The 27,590-nt window shown below is 41.0% G+C and overlaps 2 protein-coding genes across 4 annotated transcripts; one reads left to right on the forward strand and one right to left on the reverse strand.

The window, feature by feature from the left end:
* Window positions 1-1,543: 1,543 nt before the first annotated feature.
* Window positions 1,544-13,236, reverse strand: LOC111976741 (coatomer subunit zeta-1). Of its 3 annotated transcripts, none has more exons than XM_024005829.2 (9): window positions 13,129-13,236; window positions 9,385-9,453; window positions 7,665-7,746; window positions 6,670-6,761; window positions 6,505-6,560; window positions 6,338-6,415; window positions 5,204-5,255; window positions 4,244-4,282; window positions 1,544-2,124 (listed from the first exon to the last, which is right to left on the reverse strand). In XM_024005829.2, the coding sequence occupies exons 1-9, from the start codon at window positions 13,144-13,146 to the stop codon at window positions 2,077-2,079; spliced, it is 534 nt and encodes a 177-aa protein (XP_023861597.1). In that variant the 5' UTR covers window positions 13,147-13,236; the 3' UTR covers window positions 1,544-2,076. The 3 variants fall into 3 exon arrangements, with proteins under 3 accessions (XP_023861597.1, XP_023861598.1, XP_023861599.1); XM_024005830.2 differs by lacking the exon at window positions 13,129-13,236 and adding an exon at window positions 12,605-12,637; XM_024005831.2 differs by lacking the exon at window positions 9,385-9,453.
* An 8,615-nt stretch (window positions 13,237-21,851) lies between these two features.
* Window positions 21,852-27,435, forward strand: nfe2 (nuclear factor, erythroid 2). The gene is made up of 4 exons (XM_024005483.2): window positions 21,852-22,156; window positions 24,175-24,253; window positions 24,589-24,732; window positions 24,977-27,435. Exons 2-4 carry the CDS (start codon window positions 24,206-24,208, stop codon window positions 26,288-26,290), a joined length of 1,506 nt encoding a protein of 501 aa, XP_023861251.1. The 5' UTR covers window positions 21,852-22,156; window positions 24,175-24,205; the 3' UTR covers window positions 26,291-27,435.
* The last annotated feature ends 155 nt before the right edge of the window (window positions 27,436-27,590 follow it).

Genomic DNA, 27,590 nt, shown 5'->3' on the forward strand with positions numbered 1-27,590 from the left:
TAATAGTCAGAAACGCCACGGTTGACACGCTGTACATAACACGCTGTAAAACAGCCAGGGGTGTGTGGTGGGCTCGAGCCTTGTAATTGATGGACAAAAACAGCGGCATTGTGTCTGAGCAGGTCGAATAAGCAAACATCTTAAGAAAAAGGACAATCATGTCTAGGTCAAGGCTTATAAGACCTCACTAGCAGGTTTGAGGCCTGTTGTTCTATGAAACACAAACTTGCTAAGAAAGGGTGCTTTGGTTCTACCTTAACAAGACTGTGAGTGTCGGTGTTATCAAACTCCTCTGATCTGACTGGACATTAATTGAACACTCCCTTCATCTCTTTCCGCKTTTGATATCCGAGCCAAATTCTCATTAAGGATAGAGGGAATAGAAAAGAGAAGGGAGCCCCAGGTGAACAGCAACCTCATCCATCCATTGTCAATTAGCAGTACATGCTCTCTGTCCTAGAGATGGGTCTGTACATGCTGGGGTTGTCAACTTAAAACAGGCTGTGTGAGTACATTCAAGACACCGAGGGAAAATCTATAACATTCACAAGCCTTAAAAAATATATATATATTATACTAAAGCCATTGTATTATCATACTGATGATATACTGATCCAATACGGTTCAAATTAATAAATGGTAGACCAGTTATGGAACATGGTACACATCTCAGTTTGCATCAAATACCTTATAGAAGTCAGATTGAGAATGTGTGTAACTACACTAGGGGCAATAGGCACCAAACAGACAAACAGGGAGGGACCATCTGGACTTCTTAATATCGATTTCCATTCCGAAAAGTTAAACAACATTTTAATTTGCGTGCCCTTATGAACACAACCCAGCAGTGCTGGAGGAATGCAGACACTAAAAGAACGTGATATAGTGCCTGATTCTGCACCCATTTCTCTGGAGGGCATCTTTCAATTGATTTAAAATGAATGTGGTGGTGGTGGGGGGGCTCTACAAAAAAAAAAAGATGAATTGCATGCTTCAATTTKTCTCTCTATTGCTCAATTTGGATTGGATGTGTAGTGAGATTACCAAGGGAAATCAAGGTAACTCAAGGTAAAAACATGTAAGACATGATTCATCAGCACCTAAACACATAACGTTAACTGAAAGTGTCTCAATAAAGACGCACTTAGTTACATCAAAATAATTTACCTCAGCAATGGGTTTTGATGCATCAACCAGGAGATGGAGCCCTTGCTTTAGCTGTGAGTCTCTCCCTGTTTGGCCAGCCAAGTTCTCTGGAAATACATAGTCTGACATGGGAATGTTGCCACTGAGACAGTACATGATTCAAGTGGACTGAAACTCCACATAATCTACAGGGCATTATAAACTGGGGGGTTCGAGCCCTGAATGCTGATTGGCTGACAGCCGTGGTGTATGTATGTATGTATGAGCGTAATGGAGCATAGTCTACCAGTTTTCATTTATAAAAACCTCACATTAACATATTTCAATGTGTGACAAGATCAATAGGGCGACCAAGAACATAACCAACCACACAATATCAAAATAGTCGAAGCTTCAGTGTCTATAAATGTTTTTTATTCAAAAGATTTAAATGACTGAAGTTCATAAAGTATTCCGAAGAGCACATAGTGACGAACAACGATGTTGCCTGATCGGACCATATGTCTGGACCATAGAATTTGAAAGGAGTTATTTCTATGGTCTGTACTAACCCATGTAATGTTATCAGAGATGAGGGGCATGAAGCGGTCAACGGAAGTGGTAAGGAACTGTGGAAGAAAACACGAACCAAACCACTGGAATGTATGGACACGCTACCATCCAATATCTCTCATAGCTAGCGTTAGAACTAGATATCAGAAGAATACACCTTTACAGTAAAGACACACACATGATAGAAATGATTGATTCAGACAGACAAAACTCAGATATCCCTTCCCCTGGCAGTGTCTGATTGGCTGAGCGATCATCCTCTCATCAGTCCTGATTGAAGGAATGGTGAGTAACGAGCACAGGGGAAGAGATGGCGTCACAGAGAGAGGAGCCATGGGTAATGGTGGTACAGTGTTAAATGAGGGGAGTCGACAGGTTCTATCGTAGCAGAGACCATTTGATCTGTTCCTTGGCAGACTGCAGCACCTGTAGATGAAAAAAACTGGCCTTATAAAACAGATCATACCAACACAAGTAAACATACAAACAAACATGTTTGTGTAATAAGCATCCAGCTTTCGTTAACGACATCCATTTTATGAGGGCATGCATCTCTCCTTACAAGCACGATTCGATATGCATCTAGATACATGGGCTCCGATACGATACAGGAGCAATACGTTTACTCAAAACGATTTGATTGTGTGTGATGTAGTGTTTGAGCTGAGCCATAGGAGGGGCAATTTAAGTTTTTGTCCCCCCACTTTTAATCTGAAATCCTCATCACCCACTGATTAAGTTGTCATATAGCAGATTAAAATGTTGAGATATAAATAGACATGTTACTCTTTAGAAATGACTAAAACACAGTTTTGGAATTCACCCTCATCTCAAAAGCGAATGGTTTTGACAGTTGGAACCTTACGGAGGAAAGCTGCTCTCGTCTCGAGTTCAGACCAGTGAGGCCCAACAAAACTGAGTACTGGTCTTGTTATGACATCACACCATTACCCTGTCCATGTAAATGCACTGACTGTTGAAAGCACAACTACCAAAAAGATTTTGTACAGTGAACCTGGCAATCGAAAAGCCCCAATCAGCAGTTAGGATGTGCAATCAGCAATATGAGTGTTCAATTCGTAGCATACACAGCTCCACCAGTAAAACACAATTTTCTACAGCGCATTTTGGTAACAATGACCCAGCAAATTACATTTGTTGTCCCTTAATTAATAAAGCCTATGATTTAATATTGCGAAAGCCATTTTACAAACATCAGAATGCTTAAGGTGTCACGCAGATGTAGCCAACGAATATTAGAACAGGGATAGGGTAGACCTAACCCTCGTTGGTGACTTGTTGATCAATTTCAATCGCAATTACACGCAAAAAAGTTTAATAGGCTGAACAAGAGGACGCAGCAATTCAGTCACAATAGATTATAGGTATTTTCCCAATAAGGCAGAAAAAAWATATAAGTGAACAAACTTTAGTGAACAGGCTATTCGTAATGTTTCATTCGGTTTTCTTACCTTTGCATGCTTCATTTGGATCAGTTTGGGCTCCTGCGGAGCGATGCACTCGTATCTTAAACTTTTGAACTGGGGACCGACGCGTATCGGGGAATCGTTACATCCCTACAATTTTGACTTCCATTTTTTTTTTTATTGCACTTCAAAACGAAAGACTTTCCCTATCGAAACAAATGAATGTAATCCACCGATTGAATCTAATCTCATCCACCTTGGTTTAGAAGACCAATTGACTATTTTAAGGAAACGGAGGGAGACCATATGATTCACATAAAAATGCAATCATTAAATTGACCTCAACAAAAAGTTTAACAAAAGGCTAGATGAGGAAGATGAGTAATGCCAGTAAAGGAAAATATGCAGGAATTAATTAATCATCTTAATTCGTTGAAGGAAAGGAGAACCAGAACCATAAAGCATGAGGAAGACAGCCAGCCATTAATCAGTAGACAGAGAGAAAGAGAGAAGGGATGGAGAGAGAGAGAGAGGGAAGGGATGGCAGGATGGCAGCCTGTCACAGGCCTCTTAAATGAGAACATTAATCAGGAGAGGAGCTAAGCGCAGACGCACACAGGCGTGTGCACACACAATGGAAACCACCACTGGCTACCATACCATCAGCCAATCATTTCCAATTGTGTYAAAGCAACACGGTAGGATTGGAGATGGTGAAGTATGCGGATCACCATCATGTAGAGGAGAGAGGGACATTGGTAGCCTGGAAATCTAGACTCAATTCAGCTCCGTTTCAGTTTTTGTTTCACTCCACTGTCACTAAAACAAGAGAGGTGAAATGTAGCGTGATTCAGTCTGGATTCCCAAGCGAGGACATTTGGCACAGCTCTAAGGTTCTGTCCAAAATGGCACCCTATTCCCTATATAGTGAACTAACTTCGACCAGAATCCTATGGGCCCTGGTCAAAAGTAGTGGACTACATAGGGAATAGGGTGCCATTTGGGACACACCCTAAGTCTCAGGAGAGTGGAAAGTCAATAATGCAATGGAGCATATTCCACACTGAGCAGTGTAGTATGTTGAGATGAACGAGGTAATTAGGGCTGTTTTTCCTCACCTGGGTAACAGTCTGCTCTGAGTAAGGCACATCTTCCCCCTGTAGGAGAGAACACATAGTGGCCTTCAGGGCATAACAATAACATTTTGGTCCACCAGCCGCTGTGGTAGATTAAAAAAAAGAATCTACCAGACATTCAGATTTTTTTACAAGTCCCCCCCCCAAAAAAAGCCCCTAAAATTACACCAACAAAACAGATGAGCATGCTTTGTAATGTTTCTGAAACAATATTACTAGTAAGACGTAAATAATCTGGTATATTGAATAGTTGTAATTTTTTGTCATCTCAGTCTTTTAACCAAAATATCACAGATGAGACAAAAATGTCACCTGCCCCTTTAAGGGCGGGAGGTTGCCGTGGTTGCGCGACTGGAGTCATGTTTGTGCCCGTGAGATTTAATCTGACTAGTAGCCGTGTCATCTTCTCTTCCCTAACAGTTGAAACTCAAAACATAGAAAAACAACCTAGCTTGTTACAAAACCATGTAAACAGCCAAGAAACAAGCATAAAGTCTCACTTCAGTAAACTTTAGTTTCACCTGCGCACAACCCCCAGCCAGGCAGTGTTTCAGCGCAAGGTGTGATAGGCTATATAGGATTCGTAGTTCTTTGATTTTGTAAGATTAATTTACCAGCTATGATACAAAAATGGCAGAAATACTTTGAAAACATCTACTGCAGCATTTATTTGACTATAAATGTGATCACACTTGACTTTTATTCACAAATGCTAGTGAAATGCTCACACTGTGGAGGCGTGACCACCCACCAACAGTGGCTGGTGAAATAGACACATTTTCCACCAATGACAAAAATCTACCCGCATTTGGCAGGTGTTCTTAGCTCCTGGTCACACAACAGCACCAATACTCAGAACACTTTCCATTAAGGTCCACTAGGTTGAGTGAAGAGTACTTTCTAGGGGGAGGATGGGAGGGGAGGAGAGAGACCTTTACTTACCCTTAGAGCTACGCGGTGGACCACTTGCTGAGGATCACTCTCCAGAATCACGCTGTAGGAGACAGCAGGGGAAAGCTTGTTATCACTCACACACTGCAAGGACAGTGGGTGGGTAAATAAAAAATAAAAATAAAAATTCACTGGGGAAGCCAGAAATAAAGGCATATTTCAACCCATGTGTTGTGATAATTGTGTAACCTGTTAGTTCATATGTCTTGCCACTGTGATATAAAGGCAGAGACAATAAGAAGACACAGCGGCAGAATAATTTCAACCACACCTTTGTTTCATCACAAAACCAGAGAGCAACCTCTGTCCGGTGGAGTCCACAATGCATATTGCATGTAACAGTTACATGACCTACAGCATYGTCAAGCAAGTTAACGTTTCCGACATACTCGCACCACTAAACAACTATGGATTTAGAACCACGGAGAGTTACCGCAAGTCGCAAAGAAAACAGGAGCTGCCTCCACTATTTCAGCACCATTTCAACATCATCAAATCACCAATGCTTAGTCTAATACAGTGACAACTAAAAGGCCAGAGGTACAATGTATGAATTAATGGTTGGGTCAGAATCGCCATTACAATCATTGGCCAGTACGGAGAATAAAGTAAAACCACAAGTCCAAATGTCTATCTCCATCCATGGCTAATTTAGGAAAGGGCCAATTTTACCTAGCTAGCTACTGGAGGACAACACAACGAAATGCAACCATTCAGGTTTTTCTGTCAAAGACGTTTTGCTCTCGACGCGATTTGATAGGAGTGACGATAGGAGTGACGCCAAATCCAAACTGGCTTCCATTGAATGCTATGGGCAGCAACAACGTCATACTCTTTTGGACCAGACAGCGTCAGATAGATGCCCTACACAGAGGGGCACTGTTTCGTTTGCTCTAATTTTTTCTTTCTGGTCAATTTTTGGGGGAAGCCTGGCTACCCTTGGCATCCATGAATACGCCACTGCCCACACTTGTCTTACTAGCACTGATTTTACTGACAGCTGCTTTACTGAGAAAAAGTTGTATTTACTATGACATGTTGTCGTCTTACCTAGCTACCTTAAGATGAAAGTCATTCTGGATAAGAGGACGGCTCGACTATCAATGTATAAAATATAGAACTCACCCTCCATCCACAATTTCATCCACAGCTAGAAAGAGACCTTCCATGTTCTCAAGTAGAGCTCTCCTCTCAACATTCTTCCTACAGAGACAGACAAATCATTTTCAAGGCTTGCCTTTTAAAGACCGATGACTAAATATGTGCTTTAATTAATAAGCTTTAGATCTCACCTCAACATTTGGCTAAGTGAGTCAAACAGACAGTTCAGAACAGCCATTAGCATCAACTGTTGGAGGGAAACAAAAACACCCGACACACCAGAAAGGTTATTTAGAGAATGGCAGAGTGCACTGAAATGAAACATGTTTCCAATCACGTCCTTCCAATATGATGACCTCATTTTCATGTGAGCTTCCAATAACGTAGAAGAAGAGATCAATGTTGCTCTTGTAGACGACTGTGAGGCCCTCTAGAAGAGCGATCTCACCTGAGTAGGCACAGAAACATGACAATGAGACAAAGAGGTAAAACACAATTCAATGACCTGTGCATGTGTTAGTGAAGTGCAAGTTGACTCATAACCTGCAGTCCCTGCGGTTATATCTGCGAGGCTGGTGTGTTTAGGGTCATGAAATATTGTGTGGATGAAGGGCATGTGGGTGGAGTGTGGGTTGAAAAAAATAGAAACTTTGCATTAAAAATCCATAAATGTATAATTATTGTGCAATTCATATCTAAAGTCTACATTGAGGTTTTTCTTTAATATTTTTTTGATCTGGTGTTAGGCCGTAAAGCTTAGGCTTACGCACTGACTGTTCACGCGCCAAATGCTTTTGGGAATTTGGGCAGAAAAAGTTAACGGCGATCAACTGAGGCAAAAAGGACAATGTCTGAGTTTAATTCAATAAGAGAGAGTTACTGCACTTTCTCCCTGGTCCCTAAACTTCTTAAAACGTTCCCGGTCCCTAAAAATGTACCGAATCGTAGTGAACTAGATAGAATGAATGCTTCAATCGTTGTATGACATTTTCTGGTGACCAAGGATTKATTTAGTCTTCTAGGGAAACAAGTAACGACAGAAGAGATGCGTATCTAAGTATAGACAAGTTGACTAACAAATAGGCCTATGTTTCTGCTTATAATTTACTACATTTTGGTAGGCGATCTAAATTAGGCGTAATTGTTTTTGTTTTTTTATCCTGCACCCACTGTCAATTTTCTATATTTTTGTGGTTTAGGGTCGGGTACGGGCCTCAGATTTTCATTTTATCAAAAATAGTCAGGGGTTGCAGATGGGTTATTAGCAATTGCATGGGCAGGTGCAGGTGAACAAAACTGACCTACACATAACTAGTCTGCGTGCCTGTGTGTATTCAAATGCATTTCTTACTGTCAGTCCTGTGTGTCTTGCTGAAGATGTTCTTCTCAAAAGCTTTCTGTTCCTTCACTGAAGGGTAGGTGCCATCATAATACTGTCAATAAAGCAGTAAAATGCATGAACAGAATGAGGGGATCGATACCACAKATATTTTTGGTTGTTGGGTAAATCCATTTGAATGCAATCACTTTTTGACAGCACCCCTTTTGATTTGAATGAAACCTTCCATACATATTTGACCATTGTAGAAAATGCTCAGAATGTGACTTTTTGGACCTGAATACAAAAACATTCAAGAGATAAAAAGGTGCATACCCCACCATACCATGGGACATCCATGTCTTGAAAAGATAAACGGTTGAGATTGATATCATTTAAAAGCTTACAAACAGGGTTGTCAAACTGTTTTATAATTTTGTCATCTTTTCTTTTTTCTTCGTAAATGATCTAAAAACGTGTAAACTCAACAAACCAAACAATTCACGTATGTTGTAGCTTAGACCCTACTTTACATCATCTGAGGTTTTTGTGCACGTCATCGGTTGAGGCACAACATGCTCGAATACAGGGTGGGTGTCCTAAAATAATAAAATAGAAATTTAGACTTTCAAAATGGTACCGGCAGTACATCAGAGAATGTTGACTTGAATGGGAATACCGGTTTTAAATTATACTGGAAGCTATAAAAAATGTTTTTTAAAGTCCCATACTCCATATATATATATATATATATATAAAAAAATAAACTCCCAGTAATTTATTGGGTATCACTGTGCCACCCTGAAGAAGGCACAGTGATGCCGAAATGTTTTTTTACCCAATGAATTACAGGGCGGTTATATATAGAGTGTGCGGCTCTTCTGGTTTTAATAGCTTACAGTTTATTCACCATTAGTCAGCACCTCTACACTAAATACTTTTCTCTGGGTGTGTGCCAGCTCATGCTTTTTATTAGTTTAAAATTATACTGTCAATCCTCCAAAGGATACCTATTGAAATCATAGAAATATAGATAATAGAATAGACATGACCATTTAAGTTGACATTGGTCTGAAGGGATAGAAATATAATTGATAGAATGGACCTATGTTTGAAATGACACCCACCTTGTACTCAAGAGCATGTTGTGTTTCAACCGATGGCTGGCACATCACAAAAACCTCTGAAGATTTAAAGTAGGGTATAAGCTATATATGCAAATAAGAAAAAAAGATAATAAAAATTGGAGTATACACATTATTAGATCATTTACATTAAAAAGGTTAAAGAAATCGATTTTTATTCAACAATAAAAAATATATGAAATAAAATTGTTTGAAGATCCTGTTTTGTAAGATTATAAATTATATCAGACTTAAATATGTATCTTCTCCAGTGATGGACATGGATATATCATGGTAGGGTGCGGTATGCAAAATGGGAAACTTTGAGCACCCCTATCTCCTGAATGTTTTGGCATTCATGTCCAACAAGTCACTTTCTGACCACTTCTTCCATGGGCAAAGATGTATGGAAAGTTTTGTTTAAATCAAAAGGGATGCTGTCAAAAAGTGATTGAACTCATATGGATCGACCGTGTTAGTACATTTCCAATGGTAGACTAATGCAGCTGGGTATTGCATAACGACAGAATTAGTTACATAGCAGAGCTTGCCAACTTCGGTTCTGAATTACTGAGTGTGCAGGCTTTTGTTCAAGCCCAGTATAACACACCTAATCATCAAAGTCTTACTTTTGCATAGAGCCTCTCGCCATCATTATCCAGAATGAGGACTGCTTTCACAGTGTACAAAGATGGTTCCTGTTAGACAGATGTACACAGACATGAGTAGCAGTGAGGGGGAATATGGGCATACTCTTCCTCTGTGGCTAAATAAATTACACACACAGATAGATAGATAGATAGAGGACTCATCTTTATATCTGTGCCATTATAACGTCTGTGACAGCATGGGCAGCGCCAATGAGGCTACAACCCATAGGAATTAGTGAGTTGCAAACTATTATTTATTTTTGAACAATTCATTTTAATGACTCGAGTCATTTCGTTTTTCATTTTAGTCGTTTGTTTGACCTGCTAGTGCTGGCTGCAATGAGTACTACAGCAGGAATAATACACGCTCCTCCGGCTCAGCAGCTTCAGAGACGTGCTCAATTCACAAACAGTCTGTCATATGCGTGCAGGAAAATAGACATGTTTAGAATTGATATTTCATCGCATGGTGCAAGAATGACTGCAATTCATTGATTATTGAATGTTAGGATGGACACAGCTTTGCAGAACCAAAACATACACAGCCTCTGCTCAACAAATTCAAACGCGTATCGTTTGGGGGGGGGTTGCAGTTCGCTTTCGACTGTGCTTATCACCAGGCCTGGCTACCCAGACTCCTGACGCTTCGAACACACCGACTGCGTCATTGCGTTTCGATACACCAGAAGTACATTCATTTCCAATGGAACGCTGCATTTGCCTTGCAGCATTGCGTTGCAGAGGCAMTTGCAGTGCGTTCTGTGTGGTGCATACGTTCGATAAATCGAACGTATGCATCAAATTGTATGAGTGGACTTGACAGAAAGTAGCAAAATATGAATGTAGATTGGTTTTTTTTGCACACACATTCAGTAAAAATGTGTGATTACATAAAAACAGTTTGATTGCATAATTTCTTTACATTTTTTATAAATGTATTTGCCAAGTATATTATTTATTCGATGACATCCTCAAATTAATTGTGAGAGCCTATAATATAATTTCCCTCCAAAATGCAGTTTTGGAGCGAAATGCAATAATAAATAGTAAAGATAGGCAGAGTAGGCTCTTTCAACAATGAGACCAACGACCACCTCATTGGCTAGGTTAGCAAGCTAGGTTAGCTAGCTAGCTAACGCTAACTAGCCACATCTAGCACAAGCTCACTACTAAACCGACCTGGCAATCCTACTATCGTGGACACTTGTCTCCAAGCAGCATTTTTTGTGTTTATGTCCCTGTAGCTGTCAGCAGTTGTGTCAAAAAGACACGGTTTTGAGGATACTGCGAAAATTATTCTCTCTTCCATGTGTCCAACCGCATGCGACCATTTGCAAAAGGTACCTGCATCAGTATAGTTGCCTAGCTGCGCAAAATGTTATGCAGCAGTGATGCAATGACGCAGCCGGTGTGTTCGAAGCGTTACACTTCGAACACACGACTGCGTATTGCGTTTCGATACACCAGAAGTACATTCATTTCCAATGGAACGCTGCATTTGCCTTGCAGCATTGCGTTGCAGAGGCAGTTCAGTGCGTTCTGTGTGGTGCATACGTTCGATAAATCGAACGTATGCATCAAATTGTATGAGTGGACTTGACAGAAAGTAGCAAAATATGAATGTCGTTTTTTTTTTGCATACACATTCAGTAAAAATTTGTGATTACATAAAAACAGTTTGATTACATAATTTCTTTACATTTTTTATAAATTTATTTGCCAAGTATATTATTTATTCGATGACATCCTCAAATTAATTGTGAGAGCCTATAATATAATTTCCCTCAAATGCAGTTTTGGAGCGAAATGCAATAATAAATAGTAAAGATAGGCAGAGTAGGCTCTTTCAACAATGAGACCAACGTTGAGGAAGGTGGTCTTGATCGCGCTGTTGGGGCGGGACCAGCCCCGCCGAAAGCGCAGGTCTGTGTGGGTCTGCTAGCTAACGCTAACTAGCCATATCTAGRACAAGCTCACTACTAAACTGACCTGGCAATCCTACTATCGTGGACACTTGTCTCCAAGCAGCATTTTTTGTGTTTATGTCCCTGTAGCTGTCAGCAGTTGTGTCAAAAAGACACGGTTTTGAAGATACTGCGAAAATTATTCTCTCCTCCATGTGTCCAWCCGCATGCGACCATTTGCAAAAGGTACCTGCATCAGTATAGTTGCCTAGCTGCGCAAAATGTTATGCAGCAGTGATGCAACGCGCAGTCGGTGTGTGCGAAGCGTTACTCCGGACAAACGCTACGCCAGACAAACGCTACGCCACGCCTACGGACGTTAGTTTATTTTCAGCAATTAGAAGTATGTAGCGAATGACAAAGCAACAGAAGAATTGAGTGCGAGTAGTTAGGCTACTTATCACCCTCGCGGCAGTCAAGCTATGCATTCCGCCACAACTAGACATTGTTTCAAATATATCAAGAAATACTCTTATTTGTACGCCAAGCAATCAACAAATGTACATTGTTTAAAGCACACCTTTACAAGTCTCCGTCACAAATGACAGCTTCAATAAGTCCACTATGCTGAACGAGAGGCTTGTATAATCATGACTCTTTCAAGTTTTCAGGTCATTGTTCGCTGGTAGAGGGTCCTGCGTGCTCTGGGCATTACAGACTCAAATTAACAAAATGTGTCTTTAAAATGGTGGAAGCCCTCAATGGCGTTGGCCACTAGAGGCCTCTATCATTCTCTATGGGGTCCTAGGCGCCTGATTTGTGTCAGTCACACTTTCGCTAACACACCTCACTCCAATAATCATGATCTCCAGTTTAGAATGCAATTAGTTTAAATCAGCTGTGTTTGCTGGGAGGGGTGCGACACCACGCCGGCCCCTGAGAACTGGAGTTTCCAAATCCCTGCTTTAAGGCAAAGATTATGGATGTACTGACGATATCGTTGTCTCTCCTTCCAAACAATGGAGTAGTTGTCCACAAAGCTGCACAGCGGGCTGTCAAACTCCCGCTTATTCCTCTTTGGATTGGTGGAAACTAATTATTTTTAATATAGTGTTGACGTCAATGGATAGAGATGCTATGCTAACAGCCTCATGTCAGAATAGCCAGCTCGAGACAACTCCGATGTTGTGGGATGTCACGCCCTACTTATCAGTACACTTGTAAAAAAACATTACAAAACTTATATTCGAACAAATAAACCATTACATTTTTTGTTGACCAAATTAGACACTGACCTCCAGACAAAAACTCATCGCTTTGAATGTAAGCGAAAAAAACGAAACATGTCCCCCTGCTGGGGAAGGCACATTTTTGCCGGAGTTGGGCTCTCGCTCGCCTCTTTCACTCTGTCTATGTTACACATCATCAATCGTTAGCTAGCTAATTAGCTAACATTAGCAACTAGTTAGCTAACTAGCTATGATAGCAGGTAAGGACGCAAGAAATAAGGACATTCGCTAACGGAAACATGTTACATTACTAAGCTGACTAAGCACTGTGACCAGAGATAGAGGATTTAGCCACAGAGTTTCTGAACTTACATACTGTATCGTCTGATTAGCTAGCTAGTTACACTGTTGTAAATGCTACATCAGCTAGTTTGCTAAAACATCCGGCGAGTTAGCTAGCTAATATCTTCCAATTTCTCGACAGGCAGCAAACACATTATCTCTCGTGACGTGGTCAAAGTCACTAGACTTTAATAAGTCACATCAGGAATGTAACATAAAGAAACTATATTTTTCAAAACAAACGTTACCAGCGTTACAGTATCCATCTTCTTCCAATAGGTCCTAGCTAGCAACCTTCTTAGCTTGTTAGCAACCTAGCTAAATATTTATGTGATCTCCCATTGGATGATATTCCGCGTCAGTCATAACACCCCGATATGACACCGTCCATTCTGTACTGAGTACAGAGTACAAAGGTATAAGGCATTTGCCAACCAGTCCAGACCATTAAGGTGCAAATACTTGAGTGAATAAACTTTGAATGTAAAGTTTCTGTTACTATAAATTATACAATTGGGTTACATGCTCATATCATTCATTATGCAGGATTTKATTGTGAGGGCCAGGGGCCAACATTTGTGGTTGGAGGAGCTGGCAGTACTAATTAAGACAACGTTAGGGAGGGACTGTGCAGTTGGGCAGTAACATTTCCAGCAAGCAGGGGTGGTGGTATACCACTAGCTTGCTCTGTGGGTATTATAAAAGTTTCAAGTCAGTTAGATTTCTTTGACCAAAGGACATGCGCTTCAACTCCACCACTGCAAACCTTAGGTTTTTACATTACAGCATAATACAGTATAYCCTACATGGTAGGCCTACAGTAATGAAGGTAGGCCAACTGTATTCCTCTCTGGCTTCAGCTCATCTGTTCTCCCCTTTGATTCCTATTGTGTGTCTGAGTATAGTCAGTCATGTTATATGAAAAAGTTTTTTTTAAAGAATCATCCCACATTAAACCAACCTAATTACCCTGGTTGTTTCTTCTGGGAAGTATCAATCTGGAAACCCATACTAGTGATGGGGTTTCCCCTCTATTCAGAATGGCATCAGTGTTTACGTGTCAACCTCCATTTTGGTTATGAACATCAATTCTGTCTGTTATTGCAAGGAGTATTGTGAGTGTAATATTGTTTTCACAGGAATGACACATTGCCATTGAAGTTATTTGTTTTTGTCATAGAATGTATTTTTCCAAATATAAATCTAAATGTATATTATATATTATATAGCCTGCATTAAATGATCATATTATCTAAAAATTCACTTGCAACAGTTATGTGGCTAACCGACACATTTTGCAATGCAGCAATGGGTTTTCACAATTGTACCACTAAAGATTTCGAAATGACCCTTGATGTCTGAGAGGAAACACAATATGCAGCCTTGACTGTACAGTCAAAAGCCTGAATGCTTCTCAGAAGAATGTTGGCATGCCACATGTTGGCATTGCTTGTACTTAGTATAGCAGTATGAGAACATTTATTTTTAACAGATTCCTCTGTTCTCATCCTTGATGCCTGTGTTTTTACAGTATAGCCTGTTCTTAATATAACCATGACAACAGTGACTGTTAGTACTTTACATGTTTAATTCCTAAATGTATTCATCATTTACTTCTATACAATATGGGCAAATGGGTTTTCCATTCAATAGAGAGGAAAGAGGACCTCCCTCCATAACCAAATCAAATGTTATTGGTCACATACATGTGTTTAGCAGATGTTATTGCAGGTGTAGCGAAATACTACTAGATTTATAAAGTATATAATGAACATCCCTTACCTACCAATAGAGGACCACAATGGAAACAAGTCTTTTGACTTTTTGTATATATAATACGCAGCAATTTTGGTATATGTATCTGTTGCCTGATGTAACATATTTATGTGTTTTAAATAGTCAAATAAAATAAAACACTTTTTGTATTGTGAGCAAAAGCAGGATTTCTCAAACTCTGTCCTGGGGCCATGGGTGCACGTTTTGGTTTTTACCCTAGCACTACAGTACACAGCTGATTAAAAGAATCAARGCTTGTTAATGAGTTGGTTATTTGAATCAGTTGTGTAATGCATGGGCAAGAAACAAAACGTACACCCATTGGGGGCCCCAAGACCGAGTTTAGGAAACCCTGAGCTAGAGGATAGAAATGTTCATGTAACTGATGGAAAATCACAAGACGTGGACACTAAAGTCTAAAGGCAACACTTTGGCAGTATGCCCCTTCCTGAAGTATGCTCAAGACACTTTTAACGGCTTAATCAATATGACTAAATTGAACAACAGCATTTACTGGTGTAACAAATAACCTCTTTATCTGGTAGTTCTATCATGTTCATCATTACAGCAAACCTGATGCTCATGGAGATTCTGCAGAATAGTCAGAAGACGGTCTGTTGAGGTTGAGTAAAATGTTCGCCATTGACCAATTGTTACATCGGAATAACAGCAAATGAGGAACATGAACCTGCACTATCATTGCATTCATTGCTAATGTCTCAATATGACCAATGATAAGATGTTCAGATTACCCTAGTTGTGATCTTTCACAATACAGAGTATTTCACCTTTTTAAACCTCACATTTTGAAAAGTTGTTATTCTATGACTATGGCCTATTACTACTATCTTATAACAATAATAAGATTACATTTATCACCTGGACTTTTTCAATGAAGTGCAACAGGAATGTGTATTGTTGTTGCAGTGTGGTGTGTATGCATAGAGAGAAAAAGAGAGAGAGAAAGAGGGAAGACGGGAAGGGAGGATGTTGGGTAGAGGAAACTCTGCTGGGTGCTGATAAAAGCAGCATTGGGTGCTTATGAAGGGAGCTGCTAACTGCTGTGGTTTTTGCCATGAGAGGGGGAGAAGGGAGCAGCCCATGCTATCGCATTGTCCCTCCATCCTCCCTGCCTTGCACCGTCCGTTGCACAATGCTGGACTAAAACACACTGGGCGTTGTCCACTGTCTACCGTCACCACAAACTTGCATTTGCCATGCAATGTGAAAACACATCGATATTAACTTAGGAATGGGAATGGGTTATATTTTGAACAACATCATCATATAAATCAAATCAAATCAAATTTTATTAGTCACATACACATGGTTAGCAGATGTTAATGCGAGTGTAGCGAAATGCTTGTGCTTCTAGTTCCGACAATGCAGTAATAACCAACAAGTAATCTAACCTAACAATTCCACAACTACTACCTTATACACACACACAAGTGTAAAGGGATAAAGAATATGTACATAAAGTATATGAATGAGTGGTGGTACAGAACGGCATGGCAAGATGCAGTAGATGGTATAGAGTACGGTATATACATATGAGATGAGTACTGTAGGGTATGTAAACATAAAGTGGCATAGTTTAAAGTGGCTAGTGGTACATGTATTACATAAAGATGGCAAGATGCAGTAGATGATATAGAGTACAGTATATACATATGAGATGGGTAATGTAGGGTATGTAAACATTATATTAAGTGGCATTGTTTAAAGTGGCTAGTGGTACATTTTACATAATTTCCATCAATTCCCATTTTTAAAGTGGCTGGAGTTGAGTCAGTATGTTGGCAGCGGCCGCTAAATGTTAGTGGTGGCTGTTTAACAGTCTGATGGCCTTGAGATAGAAGCTGTTTTTCAGTCTCTCGGTCCCTGCTTTGATGCACCTGTACTGACCTCGCCTTCTGGATGATAGCGGGGTGAACAGGCAGTGGCTTGGGTGGTTGTTGTCCTTGATGATTTTATGGCCTTCCTGTGACATCGGGTGGTGTAGGTGCCTGGAGGGCAGGTAGTTTGGGTGTGTGGTTTCTAGTTTACAAAGAGTCAGATAAAGTTCGTTCAGGGCCATCGATGTGTCTGCTTGGGGGGGAATATATACGGCTGTGATTATGATTGAAGAGAATTCCCTTGGTAGATAATGCGGTCGACATTTGATTGTGAGGAGTTCTAGATCAGGTGAACAGAATGACTTGAGTTCCTGTGTGTTGTTATGATGATCACACCACGTCTCGTTAATCATAAGGCATACCCCCTGCCCCTCTTCTTACCGGAAAGATGTTTGTTTCTGTCGGCGCGATGCATGAAGAAACCAGCTGGCTGCACCGACTCCGTTAGCGTCTCTTGAGTTAGCCATGTTTCCGTGAAGCAGAGCACGTTGCAATCCCTGATGTCTCTCTGGAATGCTACCCGTGCTCGGATTTCGTCAACCTTATTGTCAAGAGACTGGACATTGGCGAGTAGTATGCTAGGGAGTGGAGCGCGATGTGCCCGTCTCCGAAGCCTACAGTAGATTCACATATAGAGATAGGGGATGCTGGATGAAGCATACAAAAACACATTTTCCTTTCCATGTCTGTTTGCTATTGTCTCTGAGCATTATCTATTGCCAATGCTTGTGGTGATAATTACACTGAACAAAAATATGAACGCAACATGTAAAGTGTTGATCCCATGTTTCATGAGCTGAAATAAAAGATCCCAGAAATGTTCCATACGCACAAAAAGCTTATTTTTCTCAAATGTTGTGCACAAATTTGTATTTCATCCCTGTTAGTGAGCATTTCTCKTTTGCCAAGATAATCCATCCACCTGACAGGTGTGTCATATCAAGAACCTGATTAAACAGCATGATCATTACACAGGTGTATCTTGTGCTGGGGACAATAAAAGAACACTCTAAAATGTGCAGTTTTGTCTCACAACACAATGCCAGAGATGTTTTGAAGGATCGTGCAATTGGCATGCTGACTGCAGGAATGTCCAACAGAGCTGTTACCAGAGAATTGAATGTTGATTTCTCTACCATAAGCCACCTCCAACGTCGTTTTAGAGAAGTGGCAGTACGTCCAACCGGCCTCACAAACGCAGACCACATGTGTCGTGTGGGCGAGCGGTTTGCTGATGTCAACGTTGTGAACAGAGCACCCCATGGTGGCATGGGGTTATGGTATGGGCAGGCATCCGCCGCCATCACCTCATGTTTCAGCATGATAAAGCACGYCCCCATGTCGCAAAGATCTACAATTCCTGGAAGCTGAAAATGTCATAGTTCTTCCATGACCTGCCTACTCACCATACATGTCACCCATTGAGCATGTTTGGGATGCTCTGGATTAACGTGTATGACAGCGTGTTCCAGTTCCTGCCAATATCCAGCAACTTCACACAACCATTGAAGAGGAGTGGGACAACATTCCACAGGCCACAATCAACAGCCTGATCAACTCTATGCGAATGAGATGTGTCGCGCTGCATGAGGCAAATGGTGGTCACACCAGATACTGACTGGTTTTCTGATCCACGCCCATATCTTTTTTTTTAAAGGTATCTTTGACCAGAAGATGCATATCTGTATTCCCAGTCATGTGAAATCCATAGATTAGGGTCTAATGTATTTATTTAAATTGACTGATTTCCTTATATGAACTGTAACTCATTAAAATCTTAGAAATTGTTGCATGTTGCGTTTATATCTTTCTTCAGTATATTTTTGTTCAGTATACATTTCCCTCCATGGTATCAATGGGGCGGCAGGTAGCCTGGTGGTTAGAGCGTTGGGCCAGGAACCGGAAGGTTGCAGATTGAATCCCCAAGCTGACAAAGTACAAATCTGTCGTTCTGCCCCTGAACAAGGCAGTTATAACCCACTGTTCCTAGGACGTCATTGTAAATAAGAGTTTGATCTTAACTGACTTGCGTAGTTAAATTTTAAATAATCAATAAAGAACTATTTCTACTTTCCCCTCTGTCCATGCAGTCTCTATTCCTCTCTTCCCAACAGCTGTGGGCCTACTGGCTCAGAGAATTTCCCTTCTCCAGACCGCAACCAGGGGAAACAAATTCGTGGTGAGGTATTTTTTCCGCTCAAATCATATAAATCATGTTTTCGGGTTGTTAAGGCATTACTTCCAATACCACACCTCTTCAATGACAAAATGGTGACAATAATTAAAAATACTTGTCGAGAAAGAAGCAATGTATTAATCATGGAGTAGAACTAGTAGAACATGCACCTGACTCCTAGTTCTAATTCTAGAATTATCTGTGGAAAGAATGGTGATTCTGACATAGCCGTATCCATATACACTGGGTGTACAAAACATTTGGAAACATCTGCTCTTTCCATGACATAGACTGACCAGGTGAATCCAGGTGAAAGCTATGATCTGATGACCTGAAAATCCACTTCAATCAGTGTAGATGAAGGGGAGGAGACAGGTTCAAGAAGGATTTTTAAGCCTTGAGACATGGATGTGTGCCATTCATATGGTGAATGGGCAAGACAAAATATTTAAGTGCCTTTGAACAGGGTATGGTAGAAGGTGCAAGGCGCACCGGTTTGAGTGTGTGAAGAACTGCAACGCCACTGGGTTTTTCACGCTCAACAGTTTACCTTGTGCATCAAGACTGGTCCACCACCTAAACTACATCCAGCATTGGAGTCAACATGGGCCAGCATCCCTGTGGAACGCTTTAGACACCTTGTGAAGTCCATGCCCCGACGAATTGAGACTGTTCTGATGCTGAAAGGGTGTGCAACTCAATATTAGGATGGTGTATATGGATACGACTATGCTAGAAACACCATTATTTGTGTGTATCCATATATGTATATAAATGGCTATGGTTTCTAGCCCATATTCTGTAGGTCACGAGAATACAGGGTTAGGTGTGGGCAGGGTGCCATGCAAAAGGCAGAGGGCGCACATCAGGTCATTACACCTACACTTACATGGAACTACGTAGGTCTTTGGGGGACAGAGACAAAGGAAGGACTATAATAGTGCCTTTGGGGGATTATTCTCAGAGATGTGGTAAAAATTAGGAGGATGGATGAGATACTTTAAGAGAACAAATTGAAAAGTACTTGCCCAAGATGTCAAAGACCAATTGCAGCAAACAAACACAACCATAGAGAGGGGGCGTTGAGCTGGTAACTGCAGCCAGAGTGAAAACCACTGTGGTCGGGGTAATAACAGCCTGCTGTCTAGCATCCTTAGGAGGTGGGTGAGTAGGGCGCTGGGTGCTAGGAAGTTGGGAAGTCCCTTCTCTCTCTTATTCCTGGTAAACACCCACCTCTGTTGACTCTGTCAGCCACCTACTCTTCCCATGTTTTGAGAACAATGACACGAAAACATCATAAACTATGGCTTGGAGATGGGATCTGTCTTTGTAATAGGACTTTTTCAAACTTCTGGCTTGTTATTTTATGTGTAGGGGTGATTATTTTATTTTATGTGTTGAGCAATTTTTACATTCAGCATCATTGTCAAGCGAAATATAGTATTCTTTCTAACAAAGATACAGTATCTACGTCAAGATGTTGTGTATCCCTGGAAATAATCAGAAATCATTGTAAACATTACAAAACATAGCTTGTATGTGGTAAGTTGAAACGCGGGATATGGTAATTTAGGCCGTCTACACACTTCTGTACTGAATTAAATATTACCACTACCCATTAAAAACCTTGTCTATTTTTATTTCCTAAGCACCATTCAACACAATCACAATTATTGTCTGTCTTTTAATAATTGTAAGCACAGGCMTAAAGCACAGGCTTTAACACAGGCTTAACACCTAACAAACACCAGGCCCTGTTGTTATCTCATATCCCAGCAATAATGCCTTGCATTACACCTGGGAGGAAAACACTTAAATTTGCTCAACTTGCCATTGGCTTAACCCAACTTACTGTATTAGCCCACACAGCTACAATGATGCACTTTCATGCTAGGTTTAGGACCTCATATCGAAGCTTATAGAAGCACCAGCTGATGTCTAGACATCAATCTTAAAATTATCTATTTTGGTTTCGATACAAGCATTATTGAAACATCTAACACAATACATTCATTTGACTTGGTGAATTATTATTTTTTACCTAACTTGCTTACTTACCACTTTCCATATGTTTTCTTCCTTCACAGACTCTTCCTAAATAGTTGAGGAAATTATTAATTTTGTATATGGTCTCTTAGAAACAATGGTGGCACATCTTACCCCACTCTCCCCTACGATTAAAAGTAATTTGATGTATTTTGTTGTTTAATCAACATTTTTGAAATGTGAACCCAACCCCACCTCTATAAATCCCTCATAGAATTCCTCTTTCATGTTCTTTTTGTTATAAACATAAATGTTGCATGTCGTTGCTATGAATATAGATTTAAATATGAGAATATCACACCAGCCCTTTTGACTGTACGTCCATTGTTGCACTGAAGTAAAACTACTCCACCAAGTTCATCAAATTATTTCTAATAGTTAAATGGGCTTATTACCAACTCCTGGTTGTGTATTGATAAGGCTAGAGAAATGTCCGTCGTGCTAATGTTAGTTTTAGGCTTGTTCGGCTTGTCTTTATGCATACAGCATGTGTTGGATTGGGGCAGTGGTGTGGGGATTTTTGGGGGAGTAGGACTCTACTGGTCACCTGCTATGTAAGACACGCTTCTCTCCATTCTCCCCCTGCTCCCCCTGCRKCCCCCCCCCCCCCCCRRASTGGTTGCTCTGCCAGATAAAGGAACAATGTGTCCTTTCTTACCTGGTGGAGGTGTACATTCCATCCCTACTAAACTAAGTTGCAATCCAGCCTGTCTCCAACCCACCACTGCCCCCGCCTGCACAGGGCCCTCTCTAACAACAATACCAGGTTGGTTTAACTCCAGGTGCTCCAGATCACACTCCATAAACCTCTCCTTTCAGAGGACTTCTTTTGGGACATTTTATTGTAAGGGGTTTGGTTAGTTAAAGGAAGATGAGTTCTGATCTGCTAGATTTGTGTAKGGATTTGTGCATCGTGTTGTATCATTGAATGGTTAATTTGTCACAGAATGTAGTTAACATTTAAACACCTATTCATCATAGCTAAGCTATTTGCCTTGGTTTAAAAGGTGATTCAACGGGATACTTGTTGGTCTGTCAGGCCCTTGGTTTGTGGTTTTCTGCTTTACAGGAAGGTTGCTTACATCGCAGGCAGAGACATCCCATTTATGCTGGGGATTGTTTGTGAAGCAGAGCAGAGAGCTAGAGAGAGAGCGACAGAGACAGAGTGAGTGAGAGTGAAATCACATGCACTCCCTATAATGGTCGGTTAAAAGCAGACATATTAACAGACGTCCTCACTAAACTGAATAGAAAGACTTTTTTGTTCTGTTTCTACTTTTTTTTTTTCTTTATGTTTCATAGGATTATGTTTCTTACGTGTCAGTCTGAAGATGTTTTTCTCCTGAACACCTGTTGAAGACACAGAGACATGTTGCTCAGGTACAGTATGTTCTTTCACAACCCCCTTCTCTACAGCTTTTTAGCAGTTTATAGTTTTTCATTGCTAGATAAGGTTGATTTGCTACCTCTTTCAGGTCTCTTTCCAGTGTCAAATATAATCCGTTTTGAATTAACTCATTGTTACTTTGTCATATTAATGTACAAAACAGGTCCTACAAACTTAAGAAGCGGTTATTCAAAGAACAAATGTAACTTCATTGAAAACATATAATGGCAATAAATTGTCAAATGTATCTCATTCAAAATGAGTCACAAGCAAATATTACGATCATATGCTCAAGCTGAAGGACAGGCATATTATAGAATTCGAATCAAACTGTCATCTTCAAGAGTAGAAAGCYTTTAGGCCAGAGCACTTATTGTAGCCATTTATTTGGTGAAATATTGACTCACAAGCCTTTTTTCCCTCTTCAGTAATTAATGTCAAATTTACCACACTGACCATTGCTAAGAAGGATTATCCACACAAATAGCATATTATATCCTTTAATCTTATCCACATTACTGTCTATGGGTTTTGCATACAAATATATTACATGTATTTTGCTCTTAGTTATGTGAGTAAGTTTTCCCTGCAAACTTGAATTGTATCTCTTCAGATAATGACATGCGACACAATTTTAAAGACAATTTAAAATATGAAAATGTAGTCTAGTGGATCTCTGTTCCCTACCAGTGTGCTCACAACTGATATTCTGGTTTATGCAACACACTGACATGTAAGAAGAGTTCTGGTTAGACAGGCCAAGCAACCTTGTCCCCTCAGTACTAGAGGAAACAGCCTTAGGAAGCATCACCACAAACATAACAGTGGCTGTGGCAAGATATGGTGAGAGTTACAAGCCCATCCATGTTGGTTACTCTATGCATGGGAACCTGTAGCTACAGATCACATAGTAGAGATACAACGATGGATGAACCTGTAGTTGGTTTGATAAATTAGGCAAGTGGGTATTTTGTGGGATAAGGTCATATCTTTGCAACAGTGTTCAGGTGAGAGCCATCACCTGCTAATTGTGAGAGATACATGTAGAGCGGAGTGCAAGTGTGAGAGACAAAGTAATTCCTCATCAAATGTTCCACTGTGAAGCAGTATATCCAGATTGCGTGAAAACATTTTCTGTTGCCGAGGAGATCACCTCAAGTAAATAAACAATTGTGGTCATGGAAGATGGAATGGTCATAATTGTGCTGTTGCAGAGAATTCTTGCTCTTTTCCCGAGTATTTGTTGAGATCCAAACAAAGCCAGTGAGGAATGAGAGCAAATGCTGGACAATACATAACTTAATTTTTGCAATGTTCAAAAGTTAGACCATGACCAAGTATCTCAGTCAATACCTTGCATTCTATAGTGCCAACTACAATACACATAACTAAATATGGAATTCATGCATGGTATAATGACTATAAAACCACAACAATGTACTGTCTGCTATTCTCAATTGAGGACTTATTTATGTGCTGTCCCAGACGTAAGGTTAAACCCTTTATAAAGGTTATAAAGCCCTCTCTGACTTTCACTTTACTATATGGAACTTGACTGCGGTTAGGGCCCAGCCCCAGCCTCTGTTTGCTGCTGCTGTGGAGGGAACGCTGTGCTGTGCTGTCTCCCAGGAGATTGCCTTATCGGTGTCTGGCATAGCAGCACCACAGCTCAGCTGATAGGATGGATCCAGCCCAACGGAACTCTGTGTGCCTGGCTTTCGCATGTCCCAAAGAGTTCAACACAGAATAGCACCCAAACACTCATATAGTAGGTTACATGTCACAGTGGGTATAGTTTTGGTATATACATCTTTCTGCAGGGCAAATAGTATAACAATAGCATAACATGATTTTCTATATTTTAAAATGTCATGTTTTTGCTTTGAGGAGACTTCGTCTAGATGAGTGTTTTCCTTGTTAGTTCGCAGCTACGTATTGAATCCGTAGATTTCAGCATTTTCTAATGGCTGAATATCTGATAGTAATATTTGTCAATGTCTGTCTCTTCCAGGAGGGGGCGCTGCAACCACAGCCTGTCCTGAATGTGTGCAGCAGCCAACTATGTGCTCCCATTGAGGAGACACAGTGAGGTGAGTCGAAAACTCTTTTCACAATATCATGCTGAACTAAACTGTGCTGGCTCGGATATTTCCTCTTTTGGAGGGCTGTGGCATCATGCAGTGTAATAGACCATAGACATACACTTTATTCATTAAAACAAGCAAAACTACATATGATTTGATGACAGGTTGTTACTGATTGTGTTTAATTATTTGAAGCAAGTACCAGGAAGTACCTGTCGTTTCCACTTCTTATGCCACGTAAATTGGACAAAACAGGGCTGTAAAATAAAGCATTACCAACAAATTCCTATGAGCTATCAATATCTAAGGTGATTTGCTATAAGTTTATTTCTATTCTCCAGGGCTTGGCGAATCCTGGCAGGCTGTGTGGGGGGGTATCGATGCCCACCCATGCCCCTGGAGCCCGGTCACATGGAGCCCCCCACCCACACGACGAAGAGATGGACTTGGCTTGGCAGGAACTGATGACCATCACTGAGCTTCAGGTAGGAGGATGAGTATTCAATAACCTGACAATTACGTCACCATATAGCCTAGATCATACATATCCTGTGGTATGTACTTTTGCGTGTTCACAAATACACACAGCATTTTAAAACTCAATGACAAACTTGTCGAATTGTTTTATTTGTTGTCAATACATATAGTAATGATAAACTGTAATGATGCATAGTTTTCCATAGACAAAGCATCCGCCAATGAGCCTTACCTTTTTTTTTTTCATTTCAGGAGTTTGAGGTCCCACATGACAGCCCATATGAAAATATTCAGTACCATCCCTTGGAGCTGCCCATCTCTCTGGGAGGTTATGGCATGGCTCAGTCTCACTCTCATACAGAGCCCCTCCGCTGTGGTGGTGAGACAAATCCTGATGCTGCTTATGAGGGATCCTACTCTAAAGTAATGCCAGCTTGCCAACATCAGGCCACCAGGGAAGCAGCAGCAGAGGCACTGTACGGACATTCTGGAAACCATTCTGGAGCCCAGCTGAACCCCAGAGTTCTGAACCCTCTACAGCCCTCGCTGATGGGCCTTCTAGAGCATATGAGTCTGCCGAGCGTCGGTGGTGAGGGACTTGTTGGAAACGACAATGCTGGCCCCTCTCAGGGCCCGGGTCGGTACGTGCTAGGGACAAGTCATGGGCAGAGCAAACACCCGCCATGCACTGTGGATGATCTGGAATCTGACTCTGGCCTATCTCTGGGTTCCAGCCCACCACTAGCCTCACCAGATGATGCCATGACTGGTGTCCCTGCTTATTCAAGCACAGAGGTTGGTCTGAACTATAGTCACGGGGAGATGGAGAATATGGGTGAGCAAGGAAGGAGAGCTAGCCTCTTTTACTCTGTGGACTATCAGCAGCATCCCAATCACCCCTACCACTACTCAGGGATGCACTCCTCTTACTTCCCTGTAACACAACCATCCCAAATGCAACCACAGCCTCAGTTCCTGCCTCCCATATCAATGAAACATCAACAAGGTTTACCCAGTGCCTTGAACGACCGGCATCTTAACAGCTCTGCCACCAGAGAGAGCTCTCCCCAGGCGTTCTATGTAAAACCCAGAGGTAACCCACTTCCTGTCCCTCTGAGCCGGGATGAACGCCGAGCCCTCGCCCTCAAGATCCATTTCCCTCTAGAGAAGATCATCAACCTACCTGTGGATGACTTCAACGAGCTCCTGACACAGTACACCCTCACGGACTCCCAGCTCGCKCTTGTCAGGGACATCCGCCGGCGGGGGAAGAACAAGGTGGCAGCCCAGAACTGCAGGAAGAGGAAACTGGAGAACATTGTTTACCTGGAGGGGGAGTTGGGTCAGCTACAGGCCCAGAGGGAACACCTGGCCAGGGAGAGGTTGGAGTTCCAACGCAACATGACTATTGTTAAACACCGCCTCACAGACTTGTATGCTGAAGTCTTTTCTCAGCTCCGGGATGAGGATGGACATCCCTACTCTATAGATGACTACTCTCTACAGCAGACCCCTGATGGGAACGTATACTTGGTGCCTCGTAGTGAGTTGTTGGAGGGAGAATAATGTAAAGATGAAATCTATTGGACAGTTATTGTATACTGCCTCAGTTTATATATCAATATGAAATTGTTGCTAAATCTACAGTACAATAAGTGCCATTAAGGATATTTACATACAAAACCATGGAACAGTGTATGTAGAGATCAGATAAAATGGCAGCTAAAATGGCACCATGTTAAACAAACTAATCAATACTTAGAGCCTTTAGAAAGGAGTCATAACCCTTGACTTATTCCACATTTAGTTGTTATAGCCTGAATTCAAAATGGATCAAATATACTGGACAAAAATATAAACGCAACAGTTCATATGAGGAAATCAGTCAATTGAAATAAATGCATTATGCCCAAATCTATGGATTTCACAAGACTGGGAATAGATATGCATCTATTGGTAACAGATACCTTCAATAAAAATAGGCCTCAGGATCTCGTCACAGTATTTCTGTGCATTCAAATTGCCATCGATAAAATGCAGTTGTGTTCGTTGTCCGTAGCTTATGCTTGRCCATACCATAACCCCAACATGTTTGTTCTCTGTTCACAACGTTCACATCAGCAAACCGCTTGCCCACGCCATACACGAGGTCGGTGGTTGTGAGGCCGTTTGCCAAATTCTCTAAAACGTTGGGGAGGCGGCTTCTGGTATAGAAATTAACATTCAAATTCCCTAGCAACAGCTATGGTAGACATTCCTGCAGTCAGCATGCCAATTGCACGCTCCTTCAAAATTTGAGACATATGTGGCATTGTGTTATATGACAAAACTGCACATTTTAGAGTGGCCTTTTATTGTCCCCAGCACAAGGTGCATCTGTGTACAATTCAGCAGTGTATTGATCATGCTGTTTAATCAGTTTCTTGATATGCCACACCTGTCAGGTGGATGGATTATCTTGGCAGAGGGGAAATTCTCACTAACAGTGACAAAAACAAATTTGTGCACAACATTTGAGAGAAATAAGCTTTTTGTGTGTATGGGACATTTATGGGATCTTTTATTTCAGCTCAGGAAACATGGGACCAACACTTTGCATGTTGCGTTTATATTTTTGTTCAGCTACACAAAATACCCTATAATGACAGTGAAAACATGTTTCAAGAAATGTTTGCAAATGCATTGAAAATTAAATACAGACATCTCATTTGCATTAGTGTTCACACCCGAGTCAACACGTGATATCCCCTTTGGCAGCAATTACAGCAGAGTCTTTCTATGTAAGTCTAAGAGCTTTGCACACCTGGATTGTACAATATTTGCACATTATATTTTTAATTCTTCAAGCTCTGTCAAGTTGGTTGAG

Source organism: Salvelinus sp. IW2-2015, linkage group LG17 (genome assembly GCF_002910315.2).
Source record: "Salvelinus sp. IW2-2015 linkage group LG17, ASM291031v2, whole genome shotgun sequence".
NCBI lineage: Eukaryota > Metazoa > Chordata > Actinopteri > Salmoniformes > Salmonidae > Salvelinus > Salvelinus sp. IW2-2015.

What these genes read in the sequence shown, in the direction of transcription:
- LOC111976741 (XM_024005829.2), bottom strand. An exon ending in GCGAGAGGCTCTATGCAAAA is followed by an intron (nt 7,747 to 9,384) that starts GTAAGACTTTGA and finishes CTTTATTGACAG; the next exon opens with TATTATGATGGCACCTACCC. An exon ending in TCACTTAGCCAAATGTTGAG is followed by an intron (nt 6,416 to 6,504) that starts GTGAGATCTAAA and finishes CTGTCTCTGTAG; the next exon opens with GAAGAATGTTGAGAGGAGAG.